This window comes from Tympanuchus pallidicinctus, unplaced genomic scaffold (assembly GCF_026119805.1).
Source record: "Tympanuchus pallidicinctus isolate F22 unplaced genomic scaffold, pur_lepc_1.0 scaffold25, whole genome shotgun sequence".
NCBI lineage: Eukaryota > Metazoa > Chordata > Aves > Galliformes > Phasianidae > Tympanuchus > Tympanuchus pallidicinctus.
In genome coordinates this window covers 2,604,251-2,618,502 of record NW_026294742.1, presented here as the reverse complement: position 1 = coordinate 2,618,502, position 14,252 = coordinate 2,604,251, and the positions used below count along the sequence as shown (strand labels likewise).

The following is a 14,252-nucleotide window of genomic DNA, read 5'->3' as shown; positions in this document are numbered from 1 at the left end:
GACACCATTCCCGAGCTGCATTCAGCTTCCTCCTACCCTGCCTGCCTGTGCAGAAACCATCTCCCAACTCCCTGGGTGTTACAACTGTCACCCACCTACTTACTTGCCTTCCCTGACCTCAGATTTCAAATCATTGAGCACCTCCCTCCACTCCTGCCATGTCCCCTGCCCCTGTATCCACAGTGCTGGCAGCAGATCCCTGGCCCTATCCTACAGGCAAGATGGATCCATCCATCCATCCATTGTGAACCCTGCATTCCCCAAGAGGCACAAGGACCTTCAGGCTGCCTCCAAAGCAGGGCTGCTCTGGTGCCCACCCTCAGAGCTGGAGGTGATGCACGCCCCATGGACATCAGCCACAACTGCTCCTATTCTCCCTCTGGTCCCAATGAGGTTTTTGCCTTTAAGAGAAGCAGCACTGGTGCTCCACGAGCCCACCTCAGAGCTCTCCATTCCAACTCTGCAGTTCCTTCTTCAGGCTCTGGGCTGGAGCTGCACTGCCAGGTGCTTTCTTCCCCCTGAACCATGCTTTGGAAGACACCAGCAAAAGAGAAAGAGAGGAACCCCAGCGTTATAGCATTTCCAAAGACAAAGCACAGGAAAAATACGCTGTTTTGTCAATGGTTCAAGAACTCCCTGCAGCTGTTTCCCGGGGAAGGACCGTGCCGTGGCCCCTGGGGCACTCAGCACCATCCGGTGGGGACACAGCCAGGCTCTGCCCCTTGGAAGGAGCCCTGCTCACGTGTGCTCGGACCTCTCCCAGCATTGGAGTACAGCTGCTGCGATGGCTGCTGCACAGTATGGGCTCTCTGCCTCGCAACTCCCCCTGCTGCTGCATCCAGCACCCTTGCGAGAAAGCACACTGCAGCTTTGGCTGGAGCACCCCCCAGCCTTTGCTATCAGGGAAGCAATGCAGAACCCAACGCTACCCACAGACTCGAGGAACAAGAGCAGCAGTGCTTTAATTGTTGTAATTTGCTGCAAATGCAGTGATTGCCAGAGCTGAGCTGCAGCCCAACTCCCTGGACTCCTGGTTCCCTGACCCCCAGAACTGCCCTGGCCTCACAGGACAGCACAGGGACGTGGCTGAGCAGATCCCATCCCCATGATAGATGCCCCAGGGCTGGCATGGTCACAAGGCACTGAGAGCTTTGGCTCTGCCAAAGAACAGCAGAGGGACATCACTTGGGGCAGCTAGGCAGCCCTACAGTAGTGGCCTCCAGAAGGAGGATGTAGTTCTACAGCAATGAGAGAACATCTCCCCCTCAGGCAAAGGCCTCAGGAGGAAAAACAGCAACACAACAAGGCAGAGGAGCTGGGGTTAGTGGTTAACACGAAGGCACAAGAGCCCCGCTGCTGGGCACAGGTTGGGTCCTGCAGGGGTCAGGGTTTGGTGCTGAAGATGGTGCCTGCCAAAAGTCGCCGCTTGAACTCCCTCCAGAGCAGGTCCCGCTCCTTGTTGGCTCTCTGCATGAAGCCCCTGTTCTCCTGGGCACGGCGGGACAGGTAGGGCAGCACCTCATCCACTGGGCCATAGGGGACGTACTTGTAGACAGGGAAGCCAGCCTGACCTGGAAGGAGAGAGGGAGAGCATGGAAGTGCCCCAAAGACCCTCCAAGGCATCACTGGCACTGCTGTGACCAAGGGCAAGGATCCAGGCATAGCAACCCAGAGCACTCCAGGTAGCAGTGATGGTTTCTAGACAACCAGGGCTGGGGACACAGGGATGTCCCATTTGCCAGCCCAGCTCCCTGCCTCTGTGTGTGGGGGAAAGTAAGGCGAGCCCAGCATGTGAGGGCTGGAGGATGGGATTGAGCAACCCACAGGAAGCCTGGGAGCATCTCTGGCCAGATGGAGGGAGCCTGTCTGGGACAGCTGGGGGGAAAACACAGCAGCCTGTCCCCTCCCTGCTTTGCACAGGGATTTGGGAAGGTGCCAGAGAGAGAGTGCCGAGGTCACCGGCAGCCCTGGGAATGCCAGCAGGGAGGGCCGGGCCAATTTAAGAAGCATTCAAATAGAAACATCAAGTTAACACATTTTTCCAGCATGACCAGAGGAGGCTGCAGACCCAGAGCCAAGCCCTGCTTACTGGGGGAACTCCAGGACAGAGCAGCATCCATTCTGGACAGCTGCCCAGTCTGCCTTGCACTACTCCCCTGGCCTTGGGTTCTGGAGACCAGAAGTCCTCAGCCAGTCTGCCAGCAACCCACAGCTTGGCTCCATCTTGCCTTCAAATCCCACAGCAGCTGCTCAGGGATACCTCGGTGTGACAGTGGGACAGGAGCCCTCTGCCACATCCTGCTTGCTCCCAGGTGCTGATGCTGCAGCACTCACCTAGGGGAAAAGTGATCTGGTCACACATGCCCAGCAGCTGCCCAAAGCAGACCTTCTTCTCTGAAGGATGGATCCCAAGCTCCATCATCCTGCAAGCCAAACCTCGATGTTAAGAAAAGAGCAGAGACCCTTCATGTCCTGTGTGTAGAGCAGGGACTGGGCACCCCACCAGCACCCACCTGCGCAGGGTAAACTTGACGGTGTCCTCATTGTGAGTTGCCACCATGACGTTGGCTTTCCGGCTGTGCTTGATCTCCTCCAGCACACAGTCCAGGCACCTGCAGGGCAGCAGGGGGCTGCGTGGTGAGGCTGCCCCATCGTGCTGGGGAGGAAGGCAGGAGCGTGGTGGGGGCAACCCCTACCTGTGATACATCTCATTGGTCTTCTCATAGGTGGGGTTGATGGGATCCTCGTAGCCAATCTTCGCTGCTCTCTCCCTCTCCTGATCCATGTAGGCTCCACGGACCAGCTTGGTGCCAAAGTGCCAGCCTTCCCGGCGCGACAGCTCCACGTCCACACTCACATTATCGTAAGCTTCCTGGGCAGAGATGGCCCAGTGTCACCAAACCGGTACCACCAGCCATCCCAAAGCCACACTGAACTGCTTACAGCATCACCAATCCGTGCACTCCATCCCCTGCCTCACCTTCAGGTAGCACTGGTGGGTGTTGAAGATGACGGCCCGCTCCCTGTTGAAGCGGCGCTGCATCTCCAGGGTGAGGCGGCTGATGGCTGGCTGGAAGTAGCTCTGCTCTGCATCCACCATCAGCCTCACCCCCGTCTCCGTGGCTCTCTGTGGGGTGAAGGAGGCACAGAGGGCTGCTGAGGCTGCCTGCCATGTGTCCCCATCGGCAGCAGTGCCTGTCCCCACCTCCCCTGCACCTTGGCAAGGACGTCCATCCGCTGCAGCATCCGTTTCATCTGCAGTTCCTCCTCCTCGGTGAAGTGTGAGAGCAGAGGCTCCAGCTGCCTGGTCTGAAACGAGAAGAGCCCATTCAACACCGCCTGGCACAGCAGCACTATAGGGGGGCAAACATCCAGGGGAGCCCAACCCCAAGACCCCCCAACCTGTGCTGCACATGGGGCACTCATCCCACCAGCTGCATGCAGCAGGTCAGTGTGGGACTCCAGAAGCCATGCAGGGCCTGAGGATGGCAGCCTCACACCCCAGGACAAGGATGAGATGTCTCACACTGGCAGTGCCCACACTGCTGAGCTGCTTGGTGGGCAGAGCCTGGCTGAAGCACACACACACACCTTGATGTTGGGGATGAGCAGCAGCTTGGAGAGCTTGGTGCGGCTGTCAATCAGGCTGTTCCAGTCCAGAAGATCCACAGTGCTGTGGGTGGGAAGTCAGCTGTGTGCTGATGGCAGGGTCTCTACCAGCTCCCACTCCATCAGCAAACCAGCTGCAAGTGGCACCCTGACCCAGCTTGTCACTCCTCTCTGCTTTGAGAGCCCTTGGCTGCCACAACAAGTCAGCGATGACTTTTGGGGACCCCCCCCTTGCTGCTGCCTGTCTGCCCAAGGTTGTGGCGGGGCCCAGATCCCCCAGCAGCAATCACCCCACAGCACCCTACAGGCTGTGGACAACTTACCCACTCTCACCCACGTTCTCGCCTGTGAACCAGTGCTGGCTCTCCGCCTTGGTTGCGATGCCGAGCTTGGCCAGGGCTTCCTGCCACCAAAAGGAGCATCAAGGCACAGCCAGACCCCACCAGAGGTGTCACAGTGCTCCAGAACCCTTCCTGCAGCACATCCCTGACAGTCAGACTCTCCCTTCTTCCCCTCCCAGCAGCACAACCTCACCCCTCGGATATCACCCTGCTCACCTGCAACTTCTCCACCTCCAGCCTCATCTCCAGTGCTGCCCGCCCGCCTTGGCCCTGCTCTGCAGCCATTTGGTGGAAGAACCGTCGCCACTTCACCAGCACCTCTGAGAACTGCAGCTGTGGGGACAGAGTTTGGGGTGAGCTGTCTGGGTTCAGAGCCCCAAGGGATCCCTCCAGAGCCCCACAGACAGACCCTGACCCTATAGTGTGAGAACATAGCCTGGTACAAAGCATCCATATTCTCACACTGGGACCCTTTTGTGTGCTCCCAAAGCTTGTGGCCATCTCTTAGGTGGCTTCAGGCACCCCAAAGCACCCACTGTCCTCTCTCCAACTCAGCCCATCCCACTCACCCACACGGACACTCACCAGGAACTGAGGTCTACCCAGTGCTGTCAGCTTGATGGCCGAGAAGCCGTCCTCTGAACTGCCACCTGGAAAGAATCACAGGGGCAGGGCTGGCTGGGGCAGGGTCCCTGGTGTCTCCAGGCACACAGGGACACACTGAAGACTTACTTGATGCATCGATGCAGCGCAGGAAGGTCTCCATGTGCTGATCACACTTGGCTTCATCGGCATAGAAATAGGTGCGTGCACTGATGACTCCATCACGGCGATCCCCAAAGCCACGATGGGCACGGAACTGCTTCTCCCTCTGCTCTGCTCCTGGGTTGGAAGAGGGAAGAGATGTGCCCCACAGCCCCTGCTGAGCCCTACCAGCTCCTGCTTCCTTCCTCACACCTCACAAGAGCCCCCTGAGACCCCATTTGAAGAGGAGTGGGGTCAGCTGAGAACCTCAACGTTCCTCCTCCAACTCATGAAGGAGGAACGAGTCTTTCCCCCAGGTGCCTGGAGCAGCTGGGCCTTCAGCCAGGCGCTATCTGCTGAGAGCAGGAGAGGCCATCACTCACCTCCTGGCTCCTTCTCGGCTGCAGAGGTGCAGGAGCTAAGAAGAGAAACAGGGAAGGTGAGGACAAGGCCAGCAGCACCCTGCAGCCACGCACCGGTGGCCAGGGCAGCCCCAAGGCCTGGCACTATGCCCTGTTCTTCCCTCACCATCCCATTGCTAACGGGGCCAACACCACCCTGTTGGCAGCTCAGGTGCCCCAAATCCTCTCACAGAAAGCAAAGAGACTTCAATACCCAAGACAGCATTTCCTAAGGAGCAGACAGGGAGGATGCTCTGGACCTTAGCGCATCCCAGCCCACCGTGGTTGGGGATGCACACCACGTGGCAAGGACAGGGCCATCTATGGTGGAGCTGGGTGTTCCATCAGGTTGGATATCAGGAAGCATTTCATCTCCAAAAGAGCAGTGATGCACTGGCACAGCTGCCCATGGAGTGGTGTGGTCACCATCCCTGGAGGTGCTCCAGAACCGTGTAGATGTGGCACTGAGGGACATGGGCAGTGGGCACGATGGGAGGGAGTTGGTGTTGGACTTGGGGATCTTAGTGATCTTTTCCAACCTTAACCATTCCATGATCTCTATGGCCCTCAAACTGTGGGAGCACCAAACCTCATCCCAACACCATACTATAAAGCAAAGAGCTTGAGTAGAGCGGGTTGCACCAAGCTATGGGTCCCACAGCCCCACTGCCACTCAGCTGCCCCACTCCACTGCATGTCAGCACCAGCCAACTGCTTACAAACAAAGCTCAGCCCCAGCCCCAGCCAACTTGGATGTAATTTCAAGCCTGAGCCTTTTGTCACAGAGAGCAGGGAACTGACAGCTTGGGCTGGTGCCCAAGTCATGAGTTCCTGCTGAAGCTCGAGCAGCTAAGCCTCCTCGCTGCCCCACAGCCAGGGGTTTGATGCAGGAGCCCCAGGGGTCTGATTCAGGAGAGCCATCTCCTCCCAGGAGATCTCTGCTTGGCACTACCCCAGCATCACTGCCCCAAATTAGCCATGCCGCCAGCGCAGGAGCCTCACCAGAGTAGGTAGCACCCACGTGAGAACCCCAAGACAGGGATTAGGAGTTGCTGGAAGCACAAACAAAGCCCTTTCCTGCTGCTGGAGGCTCCCTGGGGCAGCTCAGAGCACAGCAAAGCCTCATGTGAACCGCAGCTCAGCAGGAGCCATGCCACAACCTGCTGTGTCCTTGGCTTCTGCTCTGTGACTGCGGCGCTCCCGGGACAGGTCAGGAACCTTGCTGCTCCAGAACATGAAAGAAAGATGCAATAGCAAAGCCCTGATGGCTGCAAGATGCTCTTGGTGCAGGCAGGACAGTTCTGCAGCCCTGAGCACACCTCGATCCAGCACCTGTATGCTGGGGACAAGCAGCACTGGCACAGCCCTTCTGGCTTACGCAGCTCAGTTATCAGCAAACACCCCTTGAATTTGAAGTGTTTTGTGTTCCTGAAGACAAACACACCCTTTCCAGCAGCATTCCTGCTGCATGACTGCACTGAACCCCTCCATCCCTGGGGGGGAGGGGGGCGTTTAAAGCAGTGCCATGGTGCTCACTTTATTGTTCTACATCAAAACAAAATAGAGGAAGCTCTTTCCAGCTGAAGAAATAGCCCCTTCCTGGATATCAGCCGCTCTCTTTGCAGCGCTAGTTTTGGCAAGCAGAGCCATTCCCACAGCACCCAAATGCCACTTAGCCCAGCTGAAGTAGCTTATTCCAGACCATAGGGGGCAGGAAGCATCTCTGAGCACTGCCCAAGTGCTCCTGAAGGCAAGGCAAGCCTTTGCAAGGCATGCTCAGCCCTGTGTAAGCTCAGAACACACAGGTATCACCAGCCCTGCACAAACCAGAATGCTCCAGTTGGGTGCAATGAATCCAAAGATGCTTCACCTGCAGGATGCCCTGGGATCAAATGCAAACAGAAGTGTGAAAATGAGCAGGCACCATTCTGCTTTACCAAGGAAGAGCCAATGCAGCGATGCAGGGAGCACCAGCTTGCTGGATGGCTGTGCATGGTGATGTGGCCAACACTGGAATTGGGCTTTCAGGGAGTTTTGGATCAGGTTCAGATGCATTATCTCAGGAGAAGCATAAGGGTGCCCTTGTCAGAAATAAGCTGCAGGTGGCAATGCATTTTAGGCAAGAGGCTGCCATGAGCCTGCTTGCTTTGCCCCATCAGCAGGAGGTGGGTCTGGCAGAGAGGACAAGTGAAACACAAAGGAGAAGCTGTTTCTCAGTGACCACATTCAAGGCAAGCCTTGTGGTCACAGGAAGCCCACACTCAAGCTGTGGGCAATATCTAGAACTGCTTAGGGAGGAACGAAACGAAGCACTTGGCAGAGAATCCTGCACGCCTGTGCTCCAGCACGCAGCTCCAGGACTGCAGCAGCACTTCCCTGCAAAGGCCAAACAGAAAGCACCCTAACGTGCAGCACGCCCTGACACTCGGCTCCACTGGGAATGAGGAACCCTGCTGCAGGGGAAGGAGCCTCCCTGCCCACATCAGTGCAACCCCACCTGGTTTCTGACGCACTCTTCCACTCTCCCCTCCCGGGGAGCAAAGCCCCACCTGCCTGCATCCCACACCCACCAGCACTGCCTGCAGGAACCTTTCCCTGGCTGTGCCAACATGACCCGGCTGCAGTGCTCAATAGTGGCACCTGGAGGGCACCCGTGACAAGCTGGCAGGGTGCAGAACAGCAGCCCGGGCAAGGCAGGACTGAGCTGGCTGGAGGCATGCCAGGACATGGGTTCAACCTGTACCACGCTGCTGCAATCACGAGGAGCATTTTTGGGGGGAAGCACAAGGGCATTTCCACGCAAGCGTGCTGCTAGAGGCTTTGCACAGCACTCCAACAGCAGATGGCACCAGGAGGCTGCAGACACGCTGCCTGCAGCTGCTTTGTGCCTCTACGGCTGGCTCAGGCAGGGTGACACTGGGGGGGGGCACAGAGCTTTCTGGGTGGGAGCCCCATGGCGGCAGCAGCCCTATAACCTGCACCGAAGGGGGGAGGGAGGAGAGAAGTGGGCGGCAGTGCTGGGAAAGGAGGGAAAGAATGTGTGCAGGCAGCTTTCAGTGCTAAAGGCAGGAGCACTCAGTACAGGCACAGCCGGCACAAGGACAGCAGAAACGGCAGCGCTGTCACCTCTCTCCCCCCCTTCACCCCCCCGCCCGCGTCACGAGCTGCTTACACTCCATTAGGATGCCGAGCACGGCTCGGATAGCAACTCGAGCCACGGCTGCGTGCCCGGGGAAGCACATAGAGATCAGCTGCTGCCGCATCACCGCCAGGGCCAGCAGCGTGGTTATAGCTGTCCGATAGGCAGCGCTGGGTGCGGGGCAGAGATAAGGCTGCTGGAGGGGGGAGGGAGGGAAGAGGGGGGGAAAGGAACACCTGCTCGGAAAGGAACACGGAGTTTCGGGAGGTGTTTTTAGCACAGCAGGACATCGCAGCTGCGTGCCATTGGGAGAGATAAGGGGGGGGGGGGGGGCACAGTGACAGTGACAGCGCTGCGTGTCGCCTGCAGGAAAAAGGGCTGAAATACGGGAGGAGGCTGGGAATGGAAACAGAGGGAAGCGGGGTGGGAATTTGGGGAAGCGGACGGGAAAGGTCGGGGGGCGGCATTGGGGGGCGATGCCGGGGGTCGGGGCGATGCCGCGGGAGGCGGGGCGGTGACGCACGGCGTCCTTCAGCCAATAGGAGCGGGGGGGATGGGCGCTCGGAGCCAATCGCGTGGCGGCCAACTCCCGCGCCCGCCACCCCCCGCAGCCCTCCCGCCGCCCCGCGCTCACGCCAGCTCCTGGCGCTCGGCCCGAGCGGGGCTCAGGTCCTCCTCCACGCTGTAGTCCAACACGGCGCCCACTCCGAAGGCCCGGTTCCGCCGGATGAGCGGTTTGATGGCCTCCTGGTCCTCCCCGGCCACGAACTGCCCGTAGAAAGTCATCTTCATCAGCCGCTCGAACAGCGCCTGGCCCAACATCCGCTTCCCGAACTGCATCAGCTGCGGGACGTCGGAACCTCAGCGCCGGCACCCGCAGCCCCGCATCGCTTCTTTCACCCCCCCCCCCCCCCCCCCCTCCCTCCCCTCCCCGCCCCCGGTTCCGGGCACTCACCTCTCGGTTGTACTCCACCAACGGTCCCACAGCGCAAAGCCCGAGCACCAGCAACCCCCGCAACAGCTCGGCGCTGCTTTTGCTGCGGAACGCCTCTTGCGGGTCCCCAAAATCCACGACCGGGGCCGCACCCCGCGGCGGTACCGGCGGAGGTACCGGTCTGGTTCCCCCCTTCCCGTTAGCCGGTAACGGCGGGGCGGCACCGCGGGGAACGGAACGCGGGGCGCCCATGCGGGAGGCGGTGGCGTGGAGCGCCCGCACCGCGCTCGGTAGAGCCATGGGCACTGCGGAGCCGCCCGCCCGCAACGCCGCCGCCTTAAGTACGTCCCGCCCGGCACCGCCCCGCCGGGTTCCCGCAGACACGGGCCCGGGCTAGGGGGCCGGCTTTCCGCCTCGTGTTCTGCCCGCTGCTTCCCTTCGGAACTGGGAAAGGTTGGGGTGAGGGGGGGGTTGGAAGGGAGCCCAGTGGTCCTAGGGGGGTCGGTGCGGTCCCAGCCCCTCGGATCGGGCTAAAGGGCTCTCTTTAAGGGATCTCCGAGCCCACGCGGCCGTCCACAGGAGGATTGTCGCCTCCGGTGCGGGATGTCCCGACATCGGGATGGGTGTCAGTGCGAGCCCCGCCGGTTGTTCCTTTGGGGGTATCGCCGAACCTGGGTCTGGCTGCTCTCTGGGCTCCGTGCAGCCCCATTCTTGCGGGTTGAGCCTCCCCTTCCACCCCCCTCCACCCCCCGCAGTCCCCCGCCGTTCCCTCCCCGCACTCCCCACGCCGGGTTTCCTGGCAGCACAGCAGGGCATGGGCACCGCTCCCCTCCCTCGTAGGATCGCGCAGGAAGCCAGCCAACCTCCTGCCGGCCCCAAAGTGCCATCTGGCGCCCGGCGATGCTCAGCGCAACCTGCGGGCTCGGCCGGTGCTCCAGAATAAGGGCCCGGAAGCAGAGGAGGCAAAATGTTGGCGATGAAAAATCACGTTTCCTTCCCTATAATCGTTGCGTTGTGTTACCGCCCCAGAGTGGAATAATCCGCTCAAAGCTGCGATGTGAAGCCCCAGCTCTGAGTTTTCCGTGTTGCTTTACTCTCAGATTTGGCCACAAAGACCAAGGTCTAAAAATGAAAGCCAAAGCATTCCGATGGAAATGCAGATCTGGGTGCGTGTGGCGGGATGGCAGAGGTGTGATGCTCACAAGCACCCGTCCCCATCGCTCAGCAGTCAGCTCTGGGCTGGGAAGTGTCTCTTATTGATGGTCTGGGAAGCCATAAGATGTGAAGGAACCAATCTGAAGACAAGACAAATAGGCGAGAAGGGGATTTAGTGCAGGAGGAGAAAGGAGGTTTGGAAACGGGAGGACACAGCATGCATATTTCATGGGCTGGTGCTCAGCAGAGAAGCTTTCTGACACAGTGAAAATAACAGATGGCAACAAGTTACAGCAGCCGCTGGTGGCACCAGGAGGGGAGACTGGAGAGCTGGAATTCACTGCTCCTTGGTTTCAGTGGTGGTTGGCATCCAAAAAGTTGAGGTTATCCAGCAAGCTGAGGTTATCTTGTCCTGGTCTGCTTTGAGGAGGCCACAGCTGGGATGCTGGGCATGGTGCTGGGCTCCCCAGTGCAAGGAAGCCCTGGAAACGTGAGAGAGCTCAGCAAAAGGCTGCGATGATGATGAAGGACCTGGAGCACCTTTCTTACAGGAGACCGAGAGAGCTGGGCATGTTCAACCTGCAGATGAGGGGGCTCTGAGCATCCCCTCCGTGTCCCTCAGTACCAGCAGGGAGGTGCAGATGGTGCCCGGCGCTGGGACAAGAGGCCATGGGCACCAGCTGGGACTCAGGAGGTTCCCTTTCAACGTCAGCAGCACCTCAGTGTGGTGCGGGTGGCTGAGCAGGTTGCACAGAGAGCTGCTGGGGTCTCCTTGGAGATCTTCCTAAGGCACCTGGATGTGATCCTGGGCACTGTGCTCTGTGGCTGTGTGGACAAGACGATGTCTAGAGGTGGCCAAAGGTTTTGTCCCCATGCTGATGGCTGTAGTGTCGATGCTCCATGATACAGGGCCGTGTCCAGGCAGTGGGAGCTTCCAGGTGCTCATCCAGCAGCCCTGGGGGCTCCTGCACCTCCATGGGGGTGCAGATACTGATGGGATTAGGGAATGAGGAGGTTATACAGGGGCTGATTGCTAAAATAAAGCAACATGTAGAAAAGCTGGAGCACCCATTGTGTCACTGTCTGCGGCCTTGTCGTCCTCCCCCATCTCCATCCTTCTTCACCTTCATCCCGCTCTCTTTTCCCCCCAAACCTCCCATCATCCCTGCCCACAGCCCCGAGGCCCCACATGGTGCCACAAAAGGGGCTGCTGGGGCTGAGTCAGAGAGTCCCTCACATTTTCCACCCCCCTGGATTGAGGGGTGAAGCTGAGATGGCCATCTGGTGAAGGTGAGGGGTGGAGGGTGGGGTTAGAAAAGGGAGCGAATGCCTGAAGCCATTTCTCTGCACTTACAGCCTAGAAATGAATGCGCTGGAAGATTTCTGTAGAGTCGGGGTCTGGGGAATAAACTTAAAAGGCCTTTTTCTGGGCTGCCACCTGTGGCAAGGGGTTGTTTACTGAGCTGGGATGCCAGAAAGCCTGGAAGGGAGCCAGCTGTGTTTTAGCCCATCCATCCTAAATGATTCAAACACCTCATGCTGGGGAAGATTCCTGAGGAAACAACCAGGGAAGGGAGAGTGCGGGGGGTTTGGGGCAGCTGGATGGGAGCTGGGCATCTTCCCGTGGGTTTGCATTGCACCGTGCAGCCCCTCGCACGGAGCCCCAGTGTGGGGTGTGTGCAGCATCCAGGAGCAGCCAGGTGTTGCTGGGCTGGGGGACAACAGCCATTTCCAGGCTGAGGCAGGTTAACTGGAGCCACCTTTGCCCTTGAGAACGGGGCTGTTCCATATCGATGAACACGGCGTCTCGTTTTACTAAAAATACACCCTTAATTACGGTGCCTCGGAAGCAGAGACGTGGCTCAGCAGAGCCTTATTGATCTGAGGGCTGCTGCAGACACAGCAAAACCTTTGGGCTCGCAGAGCCTCGCTGCCCACCATGCTCATCTGCTGCAGGGCATGAATCGATGCCTGGCATGCAGCTGGAACTGATGAACCCCCCTAACCAAGTGCTACTTGGTTTGGCTTCTTAACTTGCCATATATTTAATTGAGAGCAGGTAGTGCTGAGTGGCTGTTGGGCTTCTCTTCCAGTGGGAAAAGAGAAGAAAGAAAATGTTCCCTTTTCTCCTTTCACTATGGGGATGCCTGCAGTGACAGGGGACAAGCCATTCTGTTCTCTTTTTGCTGTTCTCCTGCTCTCCTTCTCACAGGCAAATGCTTTGCAGGAAACTTTGCACTTTTCTCATGTTCCCACTGTCACAGGGGATTAACATACCCACAGGAGCATGGGGCAAAGAGGAGCCTGGGATGGAGCCCGGGATGGAGCCCACATGTAGCAGCACGGCTGGCAGCTGCCCCCTGTCTCGCATTGGAGTGGCTGAGAACTCAAATCACCTCTCCATGTCACCAGCCCATATTCTTCAGGTTTTCCTGGGGACAGGGGAAGGCAGCACTCCAAGCCCCCACTCCACAAGCTGGCAATGTGACGGCTTTCCGCCAGAGTGACTGATTTTGTATTTTCTAACACAGGCCAAACAAAGCCATTTTCTCTCATTAGAGGTGCTGATACAGCTGGAAAACAGAGAGCTCTTTCACTGTGAGCTCCCATCCATTTGCATCTCCCACAGCTCCCACAAAACACCATCCTCCGGCAGACCGCAGGGTGTTTGCTTGTCCTGGGCTTCAGCGCTTCTTGTGCCCTGGCTGCTTACACTGAGACTTGGAAAGAAAAAGACTCGAGGATGGAAAATATCAACCCTAAAGGGTGAAGCGGGACAAGATCCAGGCAGGACTTGGCAGGCAGAGCTGACAGCGGTGCCGCCGCTGGCCGACACTTTGGCTTCTGCTCTTTCGGGAACCGCTCTGCGGCTTTGCTCCATCCGGGCTGTGTTCCACGCGAGGACCGGGGACGGAAGCACGGAACGGGTCGCGTTTCCCTTCCCGGCCCGGGGGACGAGAGGGGTTGCCGGGCGGTAGGAGCGCGGTGTGGCCGCTCGGTGGCGCTGCGGCTCCGCCCGCCGGGACCGGCTTGGAGAGTGGGCGCCGGGCGGAGCCGTGGCGGAACCGACATACGGGAGCCCACGGTACCCTCCGTTGGGCGCGGGGATGTTTTACCGACAGGACCCTACGAACAGCAAAGCTGTGGGGTTCCCGTATTGCTGAAATGGCGAATGTTGCAACCTCAGAGCGGCTTCTCTGCTCGGAGCCGCCCGTCTCCCACCGCAGCCCTCCCAGCGGAGCGCTGTGGTTCCTTCAGTTTTCTTTAAAAACCCAAACTGTCCGCTCACAGGTGCAGAGCCAAGGTTCTGCCGGCAAGCCATCCTCTGAATCGCGCTGTCTGCTTGCTCCAATGGCGTCTTTGTGTGCATGGGATGGAGCGCGAGGCAGTGGATGTGAGTGCATACAGGGGCGTGTGTGCATCCGTGTGTGCTGGGACTGAGAGGTGAGGCTGTTCACCCAACAGAGGATGTGCAGCTGTGCCCAGCAGACCTCACTCAGCTCTGGCCCAGGGATGTGCTGTGCTGGTTGATGCGGGGCCGCCCCCTTGCCTGGCCCTGCTCTGTGCGTCCCGTCCCCAACCAAACAGTGGTGGTGCTTCATTGCTGCTCCCTGGGACAGCTGCAGAAGCTGCAGCAGTGATCATCCCAGCCCAGCCCATCCATCACACACCAGCTTGGCATTTATGAGAGACCCAAAGCAGTAAATTCTCCCTGGATGTGCTTGGGAGCTGGTGTCAAGGACGGGCTCAGCAAATCCTCTGCTGCCTGCGCTTATTGCCTGCTCCTCCCAGTGCCCTGGAGTGAATGCGAGTGCTTTTTTGGAGAACCACAATTTCAAAGATGAACAAAATGGCATTTGGGGTGTTGCACCCAGTCGTGGGCTCCCCAGTACGCGAGTGACGTGGACACATTGGAGTGAATCTGTTAA

General features: G+C 58.8%; 1 protein-coding gene across 2 annotated transcripts; it reads right to left on the bottom strand.

The window, feature by feature from the left end:
• Nucleotides 1-939: 939 nt before the first annotated feature.
• PRODH (proline dehydrogenase 1) lies at nt 940-9,499 on the bottom strand. 2 transcript variants are annotated; one of them, XM_052689619.1, is made up of 14 exons: nt 9,190-9,499; nt 8,869-9,002; nt 5,078-5,112; nt 4,683-4,832; nt 4,536-4,600; nt 4,167-4,283; nt 3,933-4,012; nt 3,592-3,673; nt 3,217-3,309; nt 2,981-3,127; nt 2,697-2,872; nt 2,514-2,612; nt 2,335-2,423; nt 940-1,571 (listed from the first exon to the last, which is right to left on the bottom strand). In XM_052689619.1, exons 1-14 carry the CDS (start codon nt 9,466-9,468, stop codon nt 1,384-1,386), a joined length of 1,734 nt encoding a protein of 577 aa, XP_052545579.1. In that variant the 5' UTR covers nt 9,469-9,499; the 3' UTR covers nt 940-1,383. The 2 variants fall into 2 exon arrangements, with proteins under 2 accessions (XP_052545579.1, XP_052545578.1); XM_052689618.1 differs by having other exon boundaries at nt 8,869-9,077; nt 9,190-9,498.
• Between the last annotated feature and the right edge of the window lie 4,753 nt (nt 9,500-14,252).

Excerpts from the sequence above, each read along its gene's own strand:
- PRODH (XM_052689618.1), bottom strand. The coding sequence starts at position 9,468 with ATGGCTCTACCGAGCGCGGTGCGGGCGCTCCACGCCACCGCCTCCCGC. Across the intron at positions 5,113-8,868 it reads GCCGAGCGCCAGGAGCTGGC|CTCCTGCACCTCTGCAGCCG; the intron begins GTGAGCGCGGGG and ends TTCTCTTCTTAG. Across the intron at positions 1,572-2,334 it reads CCAGATCACTTTTCCCCTAG|GTCAGGCTGGCTTCCCTGTC; the intron begins GTGAGTGCTGCA and ends CTCTCCTTCCAG.